A 16,587-nucleotide genomic window follows, 5' to 3' on the forward strand; every position below is an offset into this window, starting at 1 on the left:
ACGTTGCCCTTCTGTCCCTCGTGGCACAGGTGATACTGTACCCAAGCATTTATGGAAATATTCTCAATACCCCAAGTTTTATCTTCAATGTCAAGATAACAGTTGTCTCATGGGTTGAAGATAGTGGTTTGGCACATGCTATCTCCAGAGATTTATGTGATACAAAGTGATTCTGTTAAGATGTGTGCAAACAAGCAACAATTAAGCAGCAATTTCTAAGCAAGTGAAAAGCCAAGATAAAAGAAATACAAGGGTTGCTACGAGTATGCAGAAGTGGGAATTATTAGAATGTTTTGACCTTTTCTACGAAGCTCTAGCAGCTCTTTATTAAACATACACAGAGGATAACAAGTAATTAGAATTAAATCACAGATGCCAGGAAACCATCTTCATTGCTGATAACTCTGGTTGCTAACAGTGGAACACTTTCAGTTTGATTGATTGCAGCTCCAAATTTTGGAATACATAGCAACTTGAGATGGGGAGGAAGGTTAGGTATTTTATTAGTCTTACTACATCACTTTTTATTGGATTAAAGTCTGTGACATTGTGTCTCAAACACAAAATAAAACCTGACAAGATATGAAAAGACAGCCTAAATTCCATTGCAGTATGGAAAACTGAAATTCCAGGAGCAAAGCACAGTAGCGCAAAAGCAATTTGCTTCTCTGCTGTCAGATCTTTCCACTGGGACAGATTCCCCTACTGGGTTTCAAGACATAAGAAAATGGATTTCTTTTGTCACTTCTTCAGTATTCCCTAGTTAGATGTGATTACATTGAGCTGTTGGTAGATGGTCTTTTAGATCCTCACTGTAATGAGGGAGGAGCTTCTAGGCTATTCTGTCTCAGATTTCAAATCTCAGTTCTCCACTTCTCACTTTCAACTGTATGAGCTTCTTGCTGTATCCAGGACCAGTGTCCTCTGCAGCTTTCTGGCTCGTGCAAGTGCTACAGCTTCCAGAGCTGTAGAAAGAATAGTGCAGAACTGCATAGAAGAGAAACTGGTCCTGCCTTGATTTCATGATGGAAAAAAGAATTTAAACCTCAGGGGGATTAGGAAATGTTCTTTGAGGGCTTGATCATTTTGCTGTCTAAGAGGGCTACTTCAAAGTAATGTTTTAATAGAGGGCATAATAGGCTTGTGTTTGACTCATCTTTTGTAAGTTTTCGTTGCTTTGAGGAAAGTTCCCTCCTTTGGTGGAGAAAACCTCTAAAAGCCAAGGAAATGTGGGTTCAAATATTTTGTTTCTGGATTGTTCGGTATGGTTTGTTTCAAATCTGGGTCTGTTTGTGTCCCCTGGACGTGTGCTGATAGTACTACTGAGAGCACTTCTGTGATCAATGTTAATCAGCAACTTGTTTCCTTGAGCAAAGCCTCCAGTTATACACATTCAGGTGGAAACACCTCTGCTAAGATCACAGAGGCGCAGCAGCATTTTGTTAAAAATCTGATTTCAACTCAATACCAAAACTTCACCTGCCCCTTTTGCATGAAATTGTCCCATTAGGATATTGTACTAAATATTTCTAGCTTAAGCTGGTCTCCTTGGTAGCATTAGACTTTGTCAGCGCTTGGTAATGAAATAATAGTTGCTGAATTGCCTTTTTATCCATTTATTGACCTTGGCTATTGCTGCTTCTTTGGCACAACTGAGAATATTGAGTATTTTGACTAATGTACGTGAACACAGGAATTCATAATCCCATTTTATTGTACCTACAGGCAATGGAAGGCTTAGAGATTCCTTTGCTGTTAGTTTTGCTTCACATTATACTCCTGGGTAGACCTGTGGTCTCTATAACTATTACCGAAATTATGGGAAATGCAGCTGTAGGGCTTCAACCTCTTACCACCACTTGTTGCTTTTCCGTTGGAAATAGAATTATGTTATACATCCTTGTATTTCCAGAAAAGTGGTGAAAGATCAGCTGCTTAGTCTTTGAGAACTGCATGGCTTTAGAAAGTCTTAAATTTTATGCATGTAGATAGAACATTCAGCATGTTATATTACCTGGTACTTTCCTCTTTGCCCCCCTCCAAGTTTTCTTTGTAGTTTCTTTACGCAGTCTTACTGGTGCTCTGAAGGTTGTTTGTCATGTACTGTTTTGTAAAAGAGAGCTTGGCTAAGGTACTAGGTATTGTAGCCTCAAGCTTCATTGCATTCGAAACTGGAACCATTGAGGGCAAAATCCTGGAATAAGAATGTTCAGGCCCAGTTAATATTTGCTCTGCAGTTCTGTGTAAGATCCAGATTCCTTTGAGTTTGTCCCCTGCAATGTCTAAAAGCTTCAAAAATCAGTTGAAGAGAGAAACTGTATTGGTTTGTACCAGAAAAGTGCAGGTTATACCTCATCTGTTGTTAGACAATTTGCATACTTCTGTGTCCTCATATAATTAATGCGGCCCCTTAGGACTTACCAAGACTATATGGCAGGTACCAGCTGTTGTTGATACAGAATATGAGCTCAACATACCTTCACTCTCAGCAGGTACGACATTCTTTAGATGAGACAGGTATGAATGAAAGGACTGGAAAGCATCAATCCATAATGCCCAATTAAAAAGGATCTTTTTTGGTTGTAAGGGTTTGTCTGTGTGTGAACTCACAGTTTAGGATTTCTGTTCTGAAACATCTTGTTATGTTTTTCTTCTGCCATCCTACTTCCAGGAGTAGAATCACTTCCTTCTCTATGTGATTGAGCAGGCTGCCTGGCAACACAGAGGGCTGGGGCTCTACTTCAACAATATTTTCCATAATCCAGGATAATGCGGGATGGAGGCATATTACAAGCCTCAGGATGCTCTCCAGCCTTAATGAATGAACAAAGTCCGAAATGGTCCCTTCAGCATCCATGTCTCTGGATCCAGAAGGCAGAGGAATTGCTGACTGTCAAGATGTCTGAATTTGTCTCACAGTACATCCAGTTTTTTAATTAGTACATGAAATTTCTTGTAGTTGAAAAACTGCTGTCAGTTTGGAGTCCTACACTTAGATTTTTCCGCAGTGCTGGTAATGTTTAACAGAAGCTTTGTTACTGATAGCACTTAAGAAGACAGGAAATAAGGAATCACTGTTCTTCAGCAGGAAATCTTACTAGCACTCACAAAGCTCCACAGAAAGCCTTTTGCCTTTATTCATGACCGTAAAAGGTCACCAAATAAAGAGACTTTTTTCCATCCACCCCAAACAGAGCTATAGGCACATAGGCTTGATTTGTGAGTTTGGGAACCCAACTTAAGCATCATCAAACAGAAGGTAGATATGGAGACACATTAATATTTAAATATTGTGGAGTGTGGGCAGAATACAAAATTGGCAGTTTCTCATCTTTTATAAAAGACTAATAAAAGAGAAACTTGACCACTACATTTTACAAGACAGTCATTTGAACATATTTACTGTATCAGGAATCAACATTTCTGTGAAGCTGGTGTTACCGGTAGCTGAAGTCTCAACTCTTCATCTTCCACATCTGCTAAGCACTCTGACAGCTGGCTTGCATAAAGTCACAAATAAATTATTCACAATTCACTTGCTCTTTGAAGAGTGTTTACATCAGTCAATAGATTTACTTAGGACAGAACAGAAACCAAACTACTCAGACAAGCTTGGGCTCCCTGTCAAATGCACTCCTTCCTTTTTTGCCTTAAGCAAAAAGTAGTCAGATATCTTGATGTTGTCACCTTGCTGAGCTAATGCTACTCCATAGAGCTAAGGTCACCACTGAGAAACTTCAGTTGTTTCAGAGCAGAACTGTCTACCCTCCCAAGCCATCTCTTCCAACAGCGTATTTCTCAGTGGTACAGTTGTTCATCTTCTCTTTACTTAGATGGCACTCTAATTAGTATCAGAATGATTATGGTAGGAAGTCGTGTCTGAGGGAGACCTTTTGGAGCTTTATGTGAATGCCTTACATGCAAGTCTGGGTAGCTCATCAGAGGAGGGGAAGTTGGTACTGTCTATCGGCTATATCAGAATGGGTCCCAGCCCTTTGTCACTTCCTAGGCAAGGTGTACACAGGTGCGTATTTTTCTAATTGTGCCTTGTTCATGTTCCATGGAAGTTTAGTTTTCTAAGCAAGTTTTCTCATCTGTCATTATCAATAGTGTACTTGTGGGGTTTTGTCCAAAATGTTACTGAGCTTTTTTCTAAAGCTATCCGCAGTAGCTCCAAAGTGTCTTTCCAGAACAGTTCTGAAAGACTTGATTTTTGAATGGGTATTTCCACATGCACCTTACAATTGAATCTCATCTGACATATTATTGTTTACTCGGTCAATATCATAAAATACTTCTATATTTCACTGTCAATTTTTTGGTTTTAATACTTCCTTATCAACAGTCTTTTTCATCTCACTGTTCATCCATTCCCCCAGGTGACTGGGTATATTGGGCAGTGCACATTCTGGCACAGATTCTTGGGGAACTTCCCTGGGAAAACTCTCCATTGTGACAGCCTGACTATTTGTTGCTGCCTTTTATTACTTACTAATTAACGGGCTATTAAAATCTGTGAGTCAGTGACCTCTTTTATTCCATGGCACATAGCTCCATTATGCAAGGGAGCTCGTGAATGTGTCTCCCCTTTAAAGTCTTTTAAATGAGTATAGTATATGTTTACTCTGAATCTGTAATACAGTATCTTCAAACAATCTTCTACCTAAAAACACATTATCCTTTTGGTCACCAGTTTTAATTCACCTTTAAAACATCATCATTTTAACGTAATTCCCTCTTTGAAACTAAGCATTACCACAGAGGTGTTTTGTAGCCTTTTAAAAGTCTTGAAGCATGTTGAACGTGCATACATTGTGTTTGCTGTTGGCCACCAATACAGAGTAGCTGCTCAGTAGAGACATTTTGAATCAGAGCCTGCACACTGCTCGGGGCCAAGTCGAGTGATGCTTTGTCCATTTGAGATTCTTAAACCAGCTGCTCCAAGAAAAAGTCAGTAAATCTGTTAAATACAGCCCTGGGTCACAGCCTGGTGGGGCAATTGCAATTCCCATTTTTATGAAGTTTTCTGCCTTTGCAGTCTCTCAGATATTACAAATGGAGTTTAGTCATTCCAGGTACTATCACTATTTTGTATGGCTTTAGTCCGGTATTTTTCCTGTGTAGGCATGAAATTACTTGTGATACAATTAACTCCTAGCTTTCTGTAACATGTATCGCTACTTCATCCATAGTACTCCTTTGTCATTGCAACATTAAGTTATACCCAGTGATGATGGTAAGAAAAGGAAAATCCTTAACAGTGTGATAGATCAAAAGCTGCTGCAATTTTTAGTGTAGGTTAGATAAATAAGAACTGGTAGTTTAGCACTAGATAACTAGTTACATTTTATTACTACTTTTTTTTCTGAGTCAAACCTCCAGGTCTTTTGAGACTTAGTGTTCTAAAGTCCTAACATTCAAGCTGCTTGTTCCTCAGCAGTGTGTTGTAAATAGCCTGAAGGAATTATTTGTTGTTTGTTTTGTTGTGTGTTTTGGGTTTTTTTCCAAAACAATATGAGAGTGATAATGACATGCTTCTGTGGTTGGATATACTGGAAATATGCAACCTGTAATCCTCCCCTCTCCCTTTTTCAGACACAAAAATGCAGGGGCCAGTGTACCCTGTCTATATGGTTATGGGAATTGGAGAGCTGATTATGGCTGTAAACAAAATGTTAGTGCCATAATTCACCATCCATTATAAATCCAAAGTAAAAAAGCTGAAGGAACTTTTCCTTGCTATGGATGATTTGTGTGCAAGTTCTTTGCAGATAATGCCTGAAGTTTGATGTGGATGAATAATGCAGATGAGAATTTCATGCATGCAAGCTTTCTGTTTCTCTTGCTGCATCATAAACACACTGCTGTTTCTGATTATGTTTGAATCAAAACATAAATAGCTCCTGCTTTGACCAGGGATATTTAGATTGCCGTATCCATAACATTTATTTTCATGAAACAAACAACTTAAAAAAACAAGGTGGGGCTTTTCATAAGTTCTCAATGTTGGATAAGCTCAGCTCAATACCAGAGTCAATGGTGAAACCTCAATTATTTTCAGTAACAGTGCACTGACCATTACCATATTGAAAAAACAAACCCCAGAAGACTTTTTTGCATGGGAAAATTGTGAAATACACTTGTACATAAGTGCCAAATGTAGACTTTGTGTTTATAGGGTCACCATTTGTTGTTTAAAGGAAACTGTTCTTATTTACATGACAGCTGAACTTCGTCCAAGTATCTTATTAAATATGGCTGCTTTTAGTTAAGTGGCTAGGATGTTGAGAAGTGACATTATTCGTTTATGACACCAGCTGTGTGAAAGCTTTGTTCAAAAGTGTGTTTTAAACAAATAAACACAAATGTCAGAAAATAATTTATTAAAAATTACTTCAGCGAGAAAGATAATCCTGCTGTTAATCTGGACCATTATATTTAAATAGGATTTGTGTTTGTTCTCTTTGTTGCATAACTTAAACCCAATTAGACTGATTATATGGAGATCTCAGTTTTAAATTGCCAAATTGTGTTACTTTCAGTGTGGGTTTAAGAGAAGGCAGAGGAAGGAGAGAGCATCTCTTCCATCCCTCTGCTCTGCCCAGACCAGCACCACTCAAACCATTCCCCTTAGCTATTTGTCTAAAAACCTTCAAGGCTGGAGACCGGACAGCCTCCGCAGGGCTGTCTGTTCTGCTAATTGTATATCCTTACTGTTCGGGTGGCTTTCCCTCTCAGATGTGCCTGGGACATTTCAGCTGTCATGTCCATGTGAACAACCACACTGAATTAGGTTCATGATCCCAGTAATCTTCAGCCCTATTGCAACAGAAGCTGACTCCAGATGCTTCAGAAAATGTAGAGATCTGAGGTGGTTTGCCTGTTCTGGATTATCTGATACATAAATAAGGGCACCATAGACCCTAATGCATGAAATATAATCTCTCTTCCAAAATCTGTTAGCATTGCAAATTGAATATTCTTGCTAGCTTTATACAGCTTTGGCTATGCAATTGTTTTTCTCCTCTTAACATTCTGTGCAGTGAATGTCGTACTTTGTTTATGCATTGTATGAGAAGTTATTTCCTTTTATTAGGCTTAAATTTGTTGTCTTTCAGTTTCATTCACTGTCCCCTGTCTTGTGTGTTATGTGATACAGAGAACAAAAGCTCTCCACATGTCTCTCTGGAGTATTCATTATTTTTTGGTTATATCCCTTCTTGCTGATGTTCTTTTAGAGATGAACAATCCATTTCTTTTCAGTTCTTCTCAAATGACATTTTCCTTATCCTTCCCATAAGGCCTAGTAATTTTGCAATACATTTTTCTGAGATAGTGCCACTGTTTTTGCACACGGTATTTGAAGGAAACCCACAACGCTGCTTACTTATACAATGGAATTCTAATAATTTCCCTGCTGTTCTTCATCCCAATTCATATTCATGTTAGCTACTTGTTTACTTTTTTTTTTGACTGCAGCCACACTTGGAATTGAAATGATAATTGAGTTATTTTGCTTTAAACTGAATGTTCTTGAGGTGAATTGGAGGTTTCATTTCCATTATTGAACCCAAAGCTGAGCGTTTTATTAAGTTTTTCTGCTGATGGTGAGAGATACGTGCATGACCATATTGCTTCTTTTGTCTTGTACTGATCTGTTGGACAGTTAAATGTCACAACGCTGCTTTTTAATGAGCTCTGATTAAAAGCTTGGGCCAGACTGTCGTGAAACTGTATTTAGAGTTGAACTCAGTGCATTGCCGTAGATCTAGTCTTTACTTTTCTAGTGTTTTCCATGTTTTGTTACATATAGCTGTTTACTTCATGCCTTCTCAAGGCTTTTTTCCTGGATAACTTTTTTTCATATGGACAGCAGAAAAAGCTAAATAAAGACTATTCGAATAGAAGGCAGTGTGTGCTGCTAGTTTGCCCTTGCAAAATAATTGTGTGTACCTTGATGAAGTAGGCCTTTGAGGGTACTCTTTAATTCTGTGGATATGATTGTTTTGAAGTAATTTACCTTTAATCACTAGAGAAATTATTTTTTTTCTTTATTTTCTATGCTGGACGCAAAAGCTGTAGATGCCACTGCAACTTGAATAATTAAAATATTCTAGTTTGCACACCCTAACAATGTGACTTGAAAACATGGTGTGCTTGCTTAAATGTTACAGGTCAGACGTCACCTTTCACATTAATTTCTCAGCAAGTGAACTCAAATGTGCTTAGACAGAGCCAGTGAAAGGTTTTGAAAACAAGATTCTGCAGCTTTTCTTGTTTCACTGAACGTGTCTCATGAACAGTTGCCACAAACTAATGCTTTTCAGGGAGTTGAGAACTATTTTTATTCTTGTGTTTCTTGTGTTTTCTTCATTTTGACTACTTTATGTAATAGCATTCACTTTGAATGATGTATAGGAAAACTCAAAGTATCATGTTTTAAAAGTTTATGTGACTTGCAAAACATTTTTTGTGAATTTCTAAATTATTTCTCCCCATTCTGGAGAAGTGCAAATTAATTTGCAGCTGAAGGCTTTAATGGCTAAGAATCATTTATATTGACTGCCACAAGAACATTTTTGTTAATTGAATGTGGTCTAAGAGCATTACACGGCATGTTTTTTGCAGACATTGATGAATGTGGAACTGGAAGGCATAGCTGTGCCAATGACACTGTTTGCTTTAACTTGGATGGTGGGTACGACTGCCGATGTCCCCATGGCAAGAACTGCACAGGAGACTGTATCCATGAAGACAAAATCAAGCACAATGGTCAGATATGGGTGCTGGAGCATGACAGATGCTCTGTCTGCTCATGCCAGGTCAGTAGAAACAGAAGTAGCTGCTTCTGCAAGGTGGTGGTAGGGATGAAGGGAAGAGCGTCGTGATTCAAATGAAATCCCTGGTTTAGCTGCTGTCTTATGTGTGTGTGTGGTGCTACAGAAAAAAACAGGATTATATCTTATATGGGGTTTCGGGGAAAGCTGCTCTCTCCAACCTGCAGAAGCAGAACTTCCATGGGAGGTTTGTTATATGGTACTGGGAGAAGGATGGTGGTACTATTTTGTTAGCAGAGATGCCACCTGTGTTTTCTGGGTGGGAGTAACAGCATTTTCATGCAAAGAAACTGTCTGTCTAGACGCATATTGGGGTTGGTGACTGACGCCAGTATCAAGCAGATGGCTATAAATAGAAGTAGGTTCTGTATCTGTAGAGTAATTCAGCTTCACTTTCTCAAGGGTTTGCTGTGGGAAGCTTGATCTCAAGCTAAATACTGTTAGAAAATGAAGGCCCAGTTCACCACTGAGAAAGTCCTGAGCATTTCACAGCTCAGATTTCATAAGCATGAATTTAATATCAGATTACCTATCATCTTCCTTATGTGAATAATTACAGAAGAGAGGGATTAATCTGGAAGTTTTAAGCAAGACTTGACTAGCATTCATATGAGAATGACATAAACAGTGCAATCCATTAAAATTTGACTCTTGAGAAAGACACCCTTGGGTTTCATCACCTTAGGAGAGAGCTGCCTGCAGACTGGTTGTATGAAGGACATATATAAGACAACAGGGGAACTTTATGGTAGTTACTGAGTATGTATTGTGGTTTCTGCCTCTGTTCGAATTGTGTTTTGGCAAAGATACTGTATAGTGGAAAAACTTGTTAGCCGCCAGTGGCTTAGAATCATGCCAAAAACTCAGATTTTGGTACAAGTACTGCTGGAGTTGTGCCGTTTTCTGCCATCACTCCATGTCTGTCTTCCAACAACAGAGTGGGTATGTGATGTGCCGGCGAATGGTCTGTGACTGTGAAAATCCCACCGTTGACCTCTTTTGCTGTCCTGAATGTGACCCAAGGCTCAGCAGTCAATGTTTACATCAGAGCGGGGAGCTTTCATATAACAGTGGTGACTCCTGGATACAGAACTGTCAGCAGTGTCGATGTTTGGTAAGGCTCCTCATTGCAGAAGAGACAGAAGAGAAAAGGATATGAAATATTCTGATCTGTAAATAGTTAATTTTCATGTGTTATCATCCATTTCATTTCCCCTGGAGTATGTGTATAAACAAAATCTGGTTTTCATGGATTTTTTTCAATATTGTCAGGTTCCTGTCAAAAATGTATTTTGACACAATAGACATAATAGAAATTATTTAATCATGAAGATTGTTTTAGCAAAGAATGGAGGTCATTTGGATATGGCACCTACACAGACACACTCGTGTGTTTACTCATTCAATGAAGCTGTATAAGGAAATTCTAAATATGTGTTTATTATCATGGTAGATAATGTCAAGGATGCTGATAGACTAAAATTTGTTTATTCATTCAGACATTTTTGGTAACAGAAAAAATAATAAGACTTGATGCGTTTTTTGAAATAGTAAAACTAGGTTTGAAGAAAAAAATCTGTTAAATTTTGTAGACTTTTTCCTAGGCATGTATTTCAGACTGTGAGCAAAAGCTATTCTGCATAATGCTGCTCAGAAATTTTCTATAACAGAAAAAATCCCAAGATAAAAACAACTAGCTTTTATCATAGGTTATCTCCAAATGTAAAGCCTAGTCCATCTAGCAGCTTTGCCTTGTCAGGGTTTCATGAATAACAGCCAGAAACCAATTTCTGTAGACACTGTGCTTTCAGTGTTGCCACTGCTAAAATCCAATGAAATAGATTCCCAGATACATACTTCATTAAATTCTTAAAAAGAAAACAACCTACAGTTAGAGATCTCAACAGATGTGTCTTTTTTTTTCCAAGATGTTACTTCTATAACTAAAGCCTGCTTGCTTTCAGTTGTCAGGGATTTTGTGGGGTGACAAATTTTGTCTGCCCCTTCTACTGTCCATCACCAAATTGAAATATCAAGATCAGTGACTGGTTTTAAAGATTGCTTTCATTCTTAACATCACGTGATTCAAAAAGAGGAAAATTGACCCAGATGAGAGTTTTGTAAAAGAATAACTTCACAATACTTTCTGCAACAAGAGGAGTAAATTTGGAGCTATGGCAAATCCCTGTGAATTTTTTTCTGCTTTTGCTCTGGAGATACTGAACTCCTTATTCTCAAAGCCTTAGATACAGTTTTTGTGAATAAACTTCTTTCCTAGGGCCAAATGCTCTTCTTTTTGCCTCCCTTAAATCCACACTCAATCTGTGCTCAAATGAGTTGAGTAAGTGGGAGGTCAGCGATGGACCTGCTCCAAAAGAAATATGCATTAATGACTTCTGTGAAGTCTGTCTTTAACAAATAGATCTGAAACCTTGGCCCTTGTCCAGAGTTGAAGGGAAGCTGACCCCAACTTCTGGTAACTGATGTGACATCTTTTGTGTACAGTCATACAGTAACTTCCATTGAGAATATTCTAGCCCAACACAAGTCTCTGCTTTGACTTTTTCATATCCTAACTGTACTAAACCCATCATGCAGAAAGTGTGATTAACTTTGGAAGTTCAGGTATTCTAATCATAACATCTTGAATGGATGGTGAGTGGGTGGAGGTCCTCCACTGAAAGTGGCTGGTGTTCCCTGTTACCTTGGGTTGCTGGTGCATTTGTAACTGTAGCAAAGATAAACTGCAGCCCATCCAGAGCTGAATTTGAGGGCTTTCTGTGGCAAATGAACAGTCCAAATAGAAGTAAGAACTAGGCAAAACTGGAGATTTCGAAGCACTTTTGCAGTGCAGTCCTGTTACGGCTTCTGTCACTTGCAGAAGTAGGACTTCACAAGAACAGATCCGTATTCTGTATTGTGTGGCATTTATGGAGAATTTTCAGCTGCAGCTTGATGCAGAGTATATTGAAGTAGGCTAAATCTAATGTAATTTCTGAATAGCATGCAGAAAAAAGCACCCAGCTTGCTGTGTTTCCCACAGGCAGTGAATATCTGTGTGCTCTGCACTGACTTCTGAATAGGACCATATGGATAAAATTAGCCAGCTAAGAAACATAATGCTGATTCAGAGGAATGGGTAATGAAACAAAATAAGAGCTAATAATCTTCTCTTGTTCTCATAATATTTGTAAACAGCAAGGCGAAGTTGACTGCTGGCCCTTGCCATGCCCGGAGGTGGATTGTGAATTCAGTGTCCTCCCCGAGAATGAATGCTGCCCACACTGTGTCACTGACCCCTGCCAAGCAGACACCATTCGCAATGACATCACTAAAACCTGTCTGGATGAAACCAATGTCGTTCGCTTCACTGGATCTTCTTGGATTAAGCACGGCACAGAGTGCACCCTCTGCCAGTGCAAGGTAAAGAATATAACCATTAAGCTGAGATGCTTCTTTCCCAGCTTGTTATTGTGGCATATAATTATTAATACACTGAGTCTGGTCAGTGGGTAGTTGGAGTCTACACTTGTTTTAAAGCAGTGGACATAACAGTAAAAGTGTTCAGCTTAGTTAACTTTACTCTTGCATGTGCTAGAAGGATGGTTTTAATGTGCTAGCGTGTCAGAAGCAGGACAACAGCCCACGATGTAGTGTGCTGTGGACATAGTGGGCTTTGCTTTTCCACCAGGACAGCTCAGTTGTTTGATCACAGTTCTTACTGTATAGCTCCATGCGATCTTGGAAAAACATATGCAGTAACAAATACGTATGTAAGACTGGACTTCGCACAAGGAATCTGTTCTGTGTGATACTATAGCGTTACCAGAATGGACTGAATTGCTTTTTGATAATGACATTATATAGTTACATAGCTTTCTTGCTTTACAGTTAATACTGTAATCAACATAAAGTTTAGAACATTTTATAGTTTCTGTGGTCAAAGGAATTCATTGTCTGAGGAGAAAAAATAATGGCTATGGACTTCTGTAAATTCTGGTGTCTCTTTTTAAAGATGCAAAAGCAAAGGAGGTTAAAATACATTTTCCCATTGAAAATAAGCCTGTGAGGTGAATTGTGTTTTCTACCATCCAATACTGAAGAATGAAAATGAGCATTTCCACAGTAGTCAAGGAGAGGGAGACAGTAGGATTCATCCATAGATCTTTAATTATTATTGAAATTCACAGTTGATTTTGGTCTTTATTCTGTGTCCTTCCCAAGCAAGATACTTCCCAAACTCCAGTACATGGTACAATTAACTACTTCGAAAAGGTGCTCATAAAAATAATCTAACTTCAACACTTCCTTCTGGGACAGTTGGGGAGTAACTGATCATGTAGCAGAAACTGTCTCGCACCACCTTCTTCCTGCACTTTGCCTGTCGCAATACTGTGTGCCACAGCAGTTGCTGCTGTTGAGGCATAGTCCTTTCACAAGGGAAGCGATACGCACCAAGTAAGCATAGGCATTTGTCTTGATGTCAGAGCGGCTCGGTGGTTAGAAGAAAATGCTGTGATCTGACAGAGTGGCTCATGGTTAGAAAGCCAGCTGCTGCCTAAAAAAGGATATTGAAACAGGCTTACACGCAGAAACCCACACTTTTGGTGGCATACACCGACTCCAATGCTAGAAGTCACTTTTTGCTTGGGCAGGTTGCTGAGGTTTATGTGCATCCGTTTCCCTATCTGTAAAACAAATAGTTATGTGTGATTCTTCTCTAAAGTACTTTTGAGATTTGGTGGTGGGAAACGTGTTCTCGTTGTTTTGCTGCTAATCAATGGCAATGTAGAAGCCATATATCAGTTCGGCTGATGGCCACCTGTGTGCTGCTCCCACCCACCCTTTTCTCTTCAGCAAAGAATGTACCTTAAGTGTGAATTAATTTGTATCCAGTTTAAACACATACACATAAATAATGGGCTAATAAAATCCATTGCTACATTGTGAACTTATATAAGATCAAAACATGTACTCTGCCAAATCCCATAGTTTTATTATGGCTTACATATGAATCTGCATAGCAGTGAAGATGTACCATTTTTTCCCTCAGCAAGCCAAATCTTATTCAATTTTATTTACAGAGCAGTTTTCTTTTTGAAATACACTATCTGCACATATTGGCAGCATTTTAATATCGTAGTTCTGCATGCAAGCAGCTCACTCCCTCCAGATCAGATTAATGGTGTGCCCAATTTGTATAGTTCTCGGTCTCATTCGTGCTGTGTCTTTTCTCTTTTTTTTGCAGAGCATCACATGGAAGGTCAAAGCTCCAGTCTAAGCCTCTATAAGCAAGCTATAGCAAAATAGGTTTACACAAATCCTTTAAGAATTCAGAAACCTGGGTATCAGCTAAAGCTGTCTTAGCCACAAAACCATTTCAAATCAGAAGTAAAGAAGGTGGACAGTAGGACAATCTAACCTCATGTAACAGATGGAGTGAAAGAAAATGTTTGAATGATTCCGACATTGGTCTTTAATCAATCCTGGCAGTTCAGTCAGCTGAATGTATTTTGAGTACTTTATAAATAATACACACATTTTATTTGCATTTTAAGAATCAGACTTAAGATTCTTTACTCTTAGTAAGTAGTAGTAGATGCAGAAAACAATTTCTTCAGTACTTTAATGACGTCCATAGGCAATCTGTTCCCTTAATTGCTAATATTCTCAGAAGAATGTCTGGACTATCAGGAAAGGCTTTATGGATTAATGTTTGCTGGTGTTACAGCCAGGATGTATTAACTTAAAGTATTCAGGGCTAAATAAAACCCAGAGTCCCTTCTGCCTGATCTAAATAAAACTCCCAAGTGCCCTGTCTTGTTCAACAGCTTTGTGTACTTGAGCATCTGCCCGTTACCTTTATGTCAGGAGCATTCCTTTCCACTGATCCCAGCTTCTTTCAGTTTGACTGTTGTAGTTGTGGGATACAGACCACAGCAAACCAAGCAATTAGAGGAATCATAATAGCCCATTTCCTTGGGCAAGGGGAGGACGTGATGACAATGTCATGAATCTGATCGAAAACTACATGTCTGGTGTTTTACAAATCTGTACATTCAAATCGGATGGGTGCTGACAAATGGCTGAGCTTGTTAAATTTACTTGGAACTCATTGTTTCAATTCTCCTTTCTTTTTTTCCTTCCTTTAGAATGGCCACATCTGTTGCTCAGTGGACCCACAGTGCCTTCAGGAACTGTGACACCAACAACCATCTCTCACAAGCAGTTTCTGGTTAAAGAATTTTCCTTCACAAAAGAAGACCTTTAGACCAAAACTTGTTCAAAATTAAAACTAAAATTATATTGGTTTTGTCCATCTAAAGTGCAGATATGTGATGAACTCAATTATCTGAATCAGACTGAAATTTATGGTACTGAAGACAAGCTCAGATGTCTAAACCTTTGTATGAGTTAGGCCCCAATCTTCTGGCTATTTGTCTGTCTGACATCATTGTGCAGAATACTTAGGTTAGTGTAAAGTGACACATTGTAGTGCTGTACATAACGATGTCAAGATCCAAAATCAACTAGGAGCTCTTACAGGATCTTCCGAAGCTTTGAGAGTCCAACACGACCAGATGCAGAAATTTTTACCTAATCATATTCGGAACTGCACAAATGTGTTTGATTGCTCACTGCAGAATTCAGCAGGCGTTTGAGTAAAAGGATGAAGCCTTCAGGAATAAAGAACCTAGCAGCTAAGATGTGATATGTACAGTATGTGCGCTGAAAAAATAAGGTAGAAGTTATTGTAAAAACAAAAAAACCAAAAAAACAACAAAAAAAACCAAAAAAGAAAAACCGTGATGCACAGGCATGGCTTCTTAATGTTTTCTGATGGGAAAAATCATCAATATTTCCTTGTTTTACTGCACTTACTATTATTTCTTGATTGAATTTGTTCAGTATAAGCTCGTTATTGTGCAAATTTAAATAAATATTTCTCTTACCTTAAGTTTCTCTTTGTGATGTCTTTCCTTTTCAAGGATGTAATTTTCACGTTTCTTTTTATTTTTGCTTCTTCTTTGCCAGCGTGCCTAGACAGGTGGGCAATACAGGTGGAGTGTTGCCTGCTCAGCTCCTCTACGTATGGAAGCTTCTGCCTAGCACAACTTTATGCCTATCATGTCTTATCTTAGTTATTTTGAGAACACATAAGTATCTTAATGCATGTGAGTCATTATAGTGGATTGAACAGAAAATTCATGTGCCTGAAGATCAGACTCTACATCCCAGCGGGATGCTGTCACCCAGGGTGGGTACAGACCATTTCTGTGTGTCTTCAATCTGTTCAGATTTACAGGGGATCGCCTCCAGACTCCTCCTCTTTCCAGCTACCATGGGTTGGTTTGTCTTTCTGTGAGCTCCACAGCTGTTTTAGTTGTTTGTGTAAAGTATCTTAATGCATGGAGATCACTCTAATACGCAAACCCTATTTTCACTACTGTACTGTGGGGACAATAAATAAAAGAGGCTACATGACCAAAGCTATGTTATTCTGGAAAAGAAATACAGAATAAAGCAGTGCTCACAAATTATGGGCTGAAAAGACCGAATTTGTCAGGAATGCATCACGAGCAGTGGAGGCAAAAGAGGAGAGGAGGAAACTGCCCAAGATGACATCACCCTTTAAATACTGCTTTAGTAGTCATGTTCTATTCAAAGTGCCTTGCTGCTATTCAGCATCTCTCTTACCAGTTCAGTACATTGTCATGCAACCTGGACAGGCAAAAGTTCCATGAATACT

General features: G+C 38.8%; 1 protein-coding gene across 1 annotated transcript in view; it reads left to right on the forward strand.

Moving 5' to 3' along the window:
• Nucleotides 1–15,795, forward strand: part of NELL2 (neural EGFL like 2) — a 150,221-nt gene extending 134,426 nt beyond the window's left edge. Inside the window, exons 17-20 of the mRNA XM_037390221.1 lie at nt 8,629–8,822; nt 9,775–9,951; nt 12,036–12,260; nt 14,990–15,795. Of these exons, the coding sequence (XP_037246118.1) occupies nt 8,629–8,822; nt 9,775–9,951; nt 12,036–12,260; nt 14,990–15,040 (647 nt within the window). The 3' untranslated portion in view covers nt 15,041–15,795. The remainder of the gene's footprint in view (nt 1–8,628; nt 8,823–9,774; nt 9,952–12,035; nt 12,261–14,989) is intronic.
• Nucleotides 15,796–16,587: the final 792 nt, after the last annotated feature.

The sequence above is a fragment of the Falco rusticolus genome, chromosome 5 (assembly GCF_015220075.1).
Source record: "Falco rusticolus isolate bFalRus1 chromosome 5, bFalRus1.pri, whole genome shotgun sequence".
In the NCBI taxonomy this organism is placed as follows: Eukaryota; Metazoa; Chordata; class Aves; order Falconiformes; family Falconidae; genus Falco; species Falco rusticolus.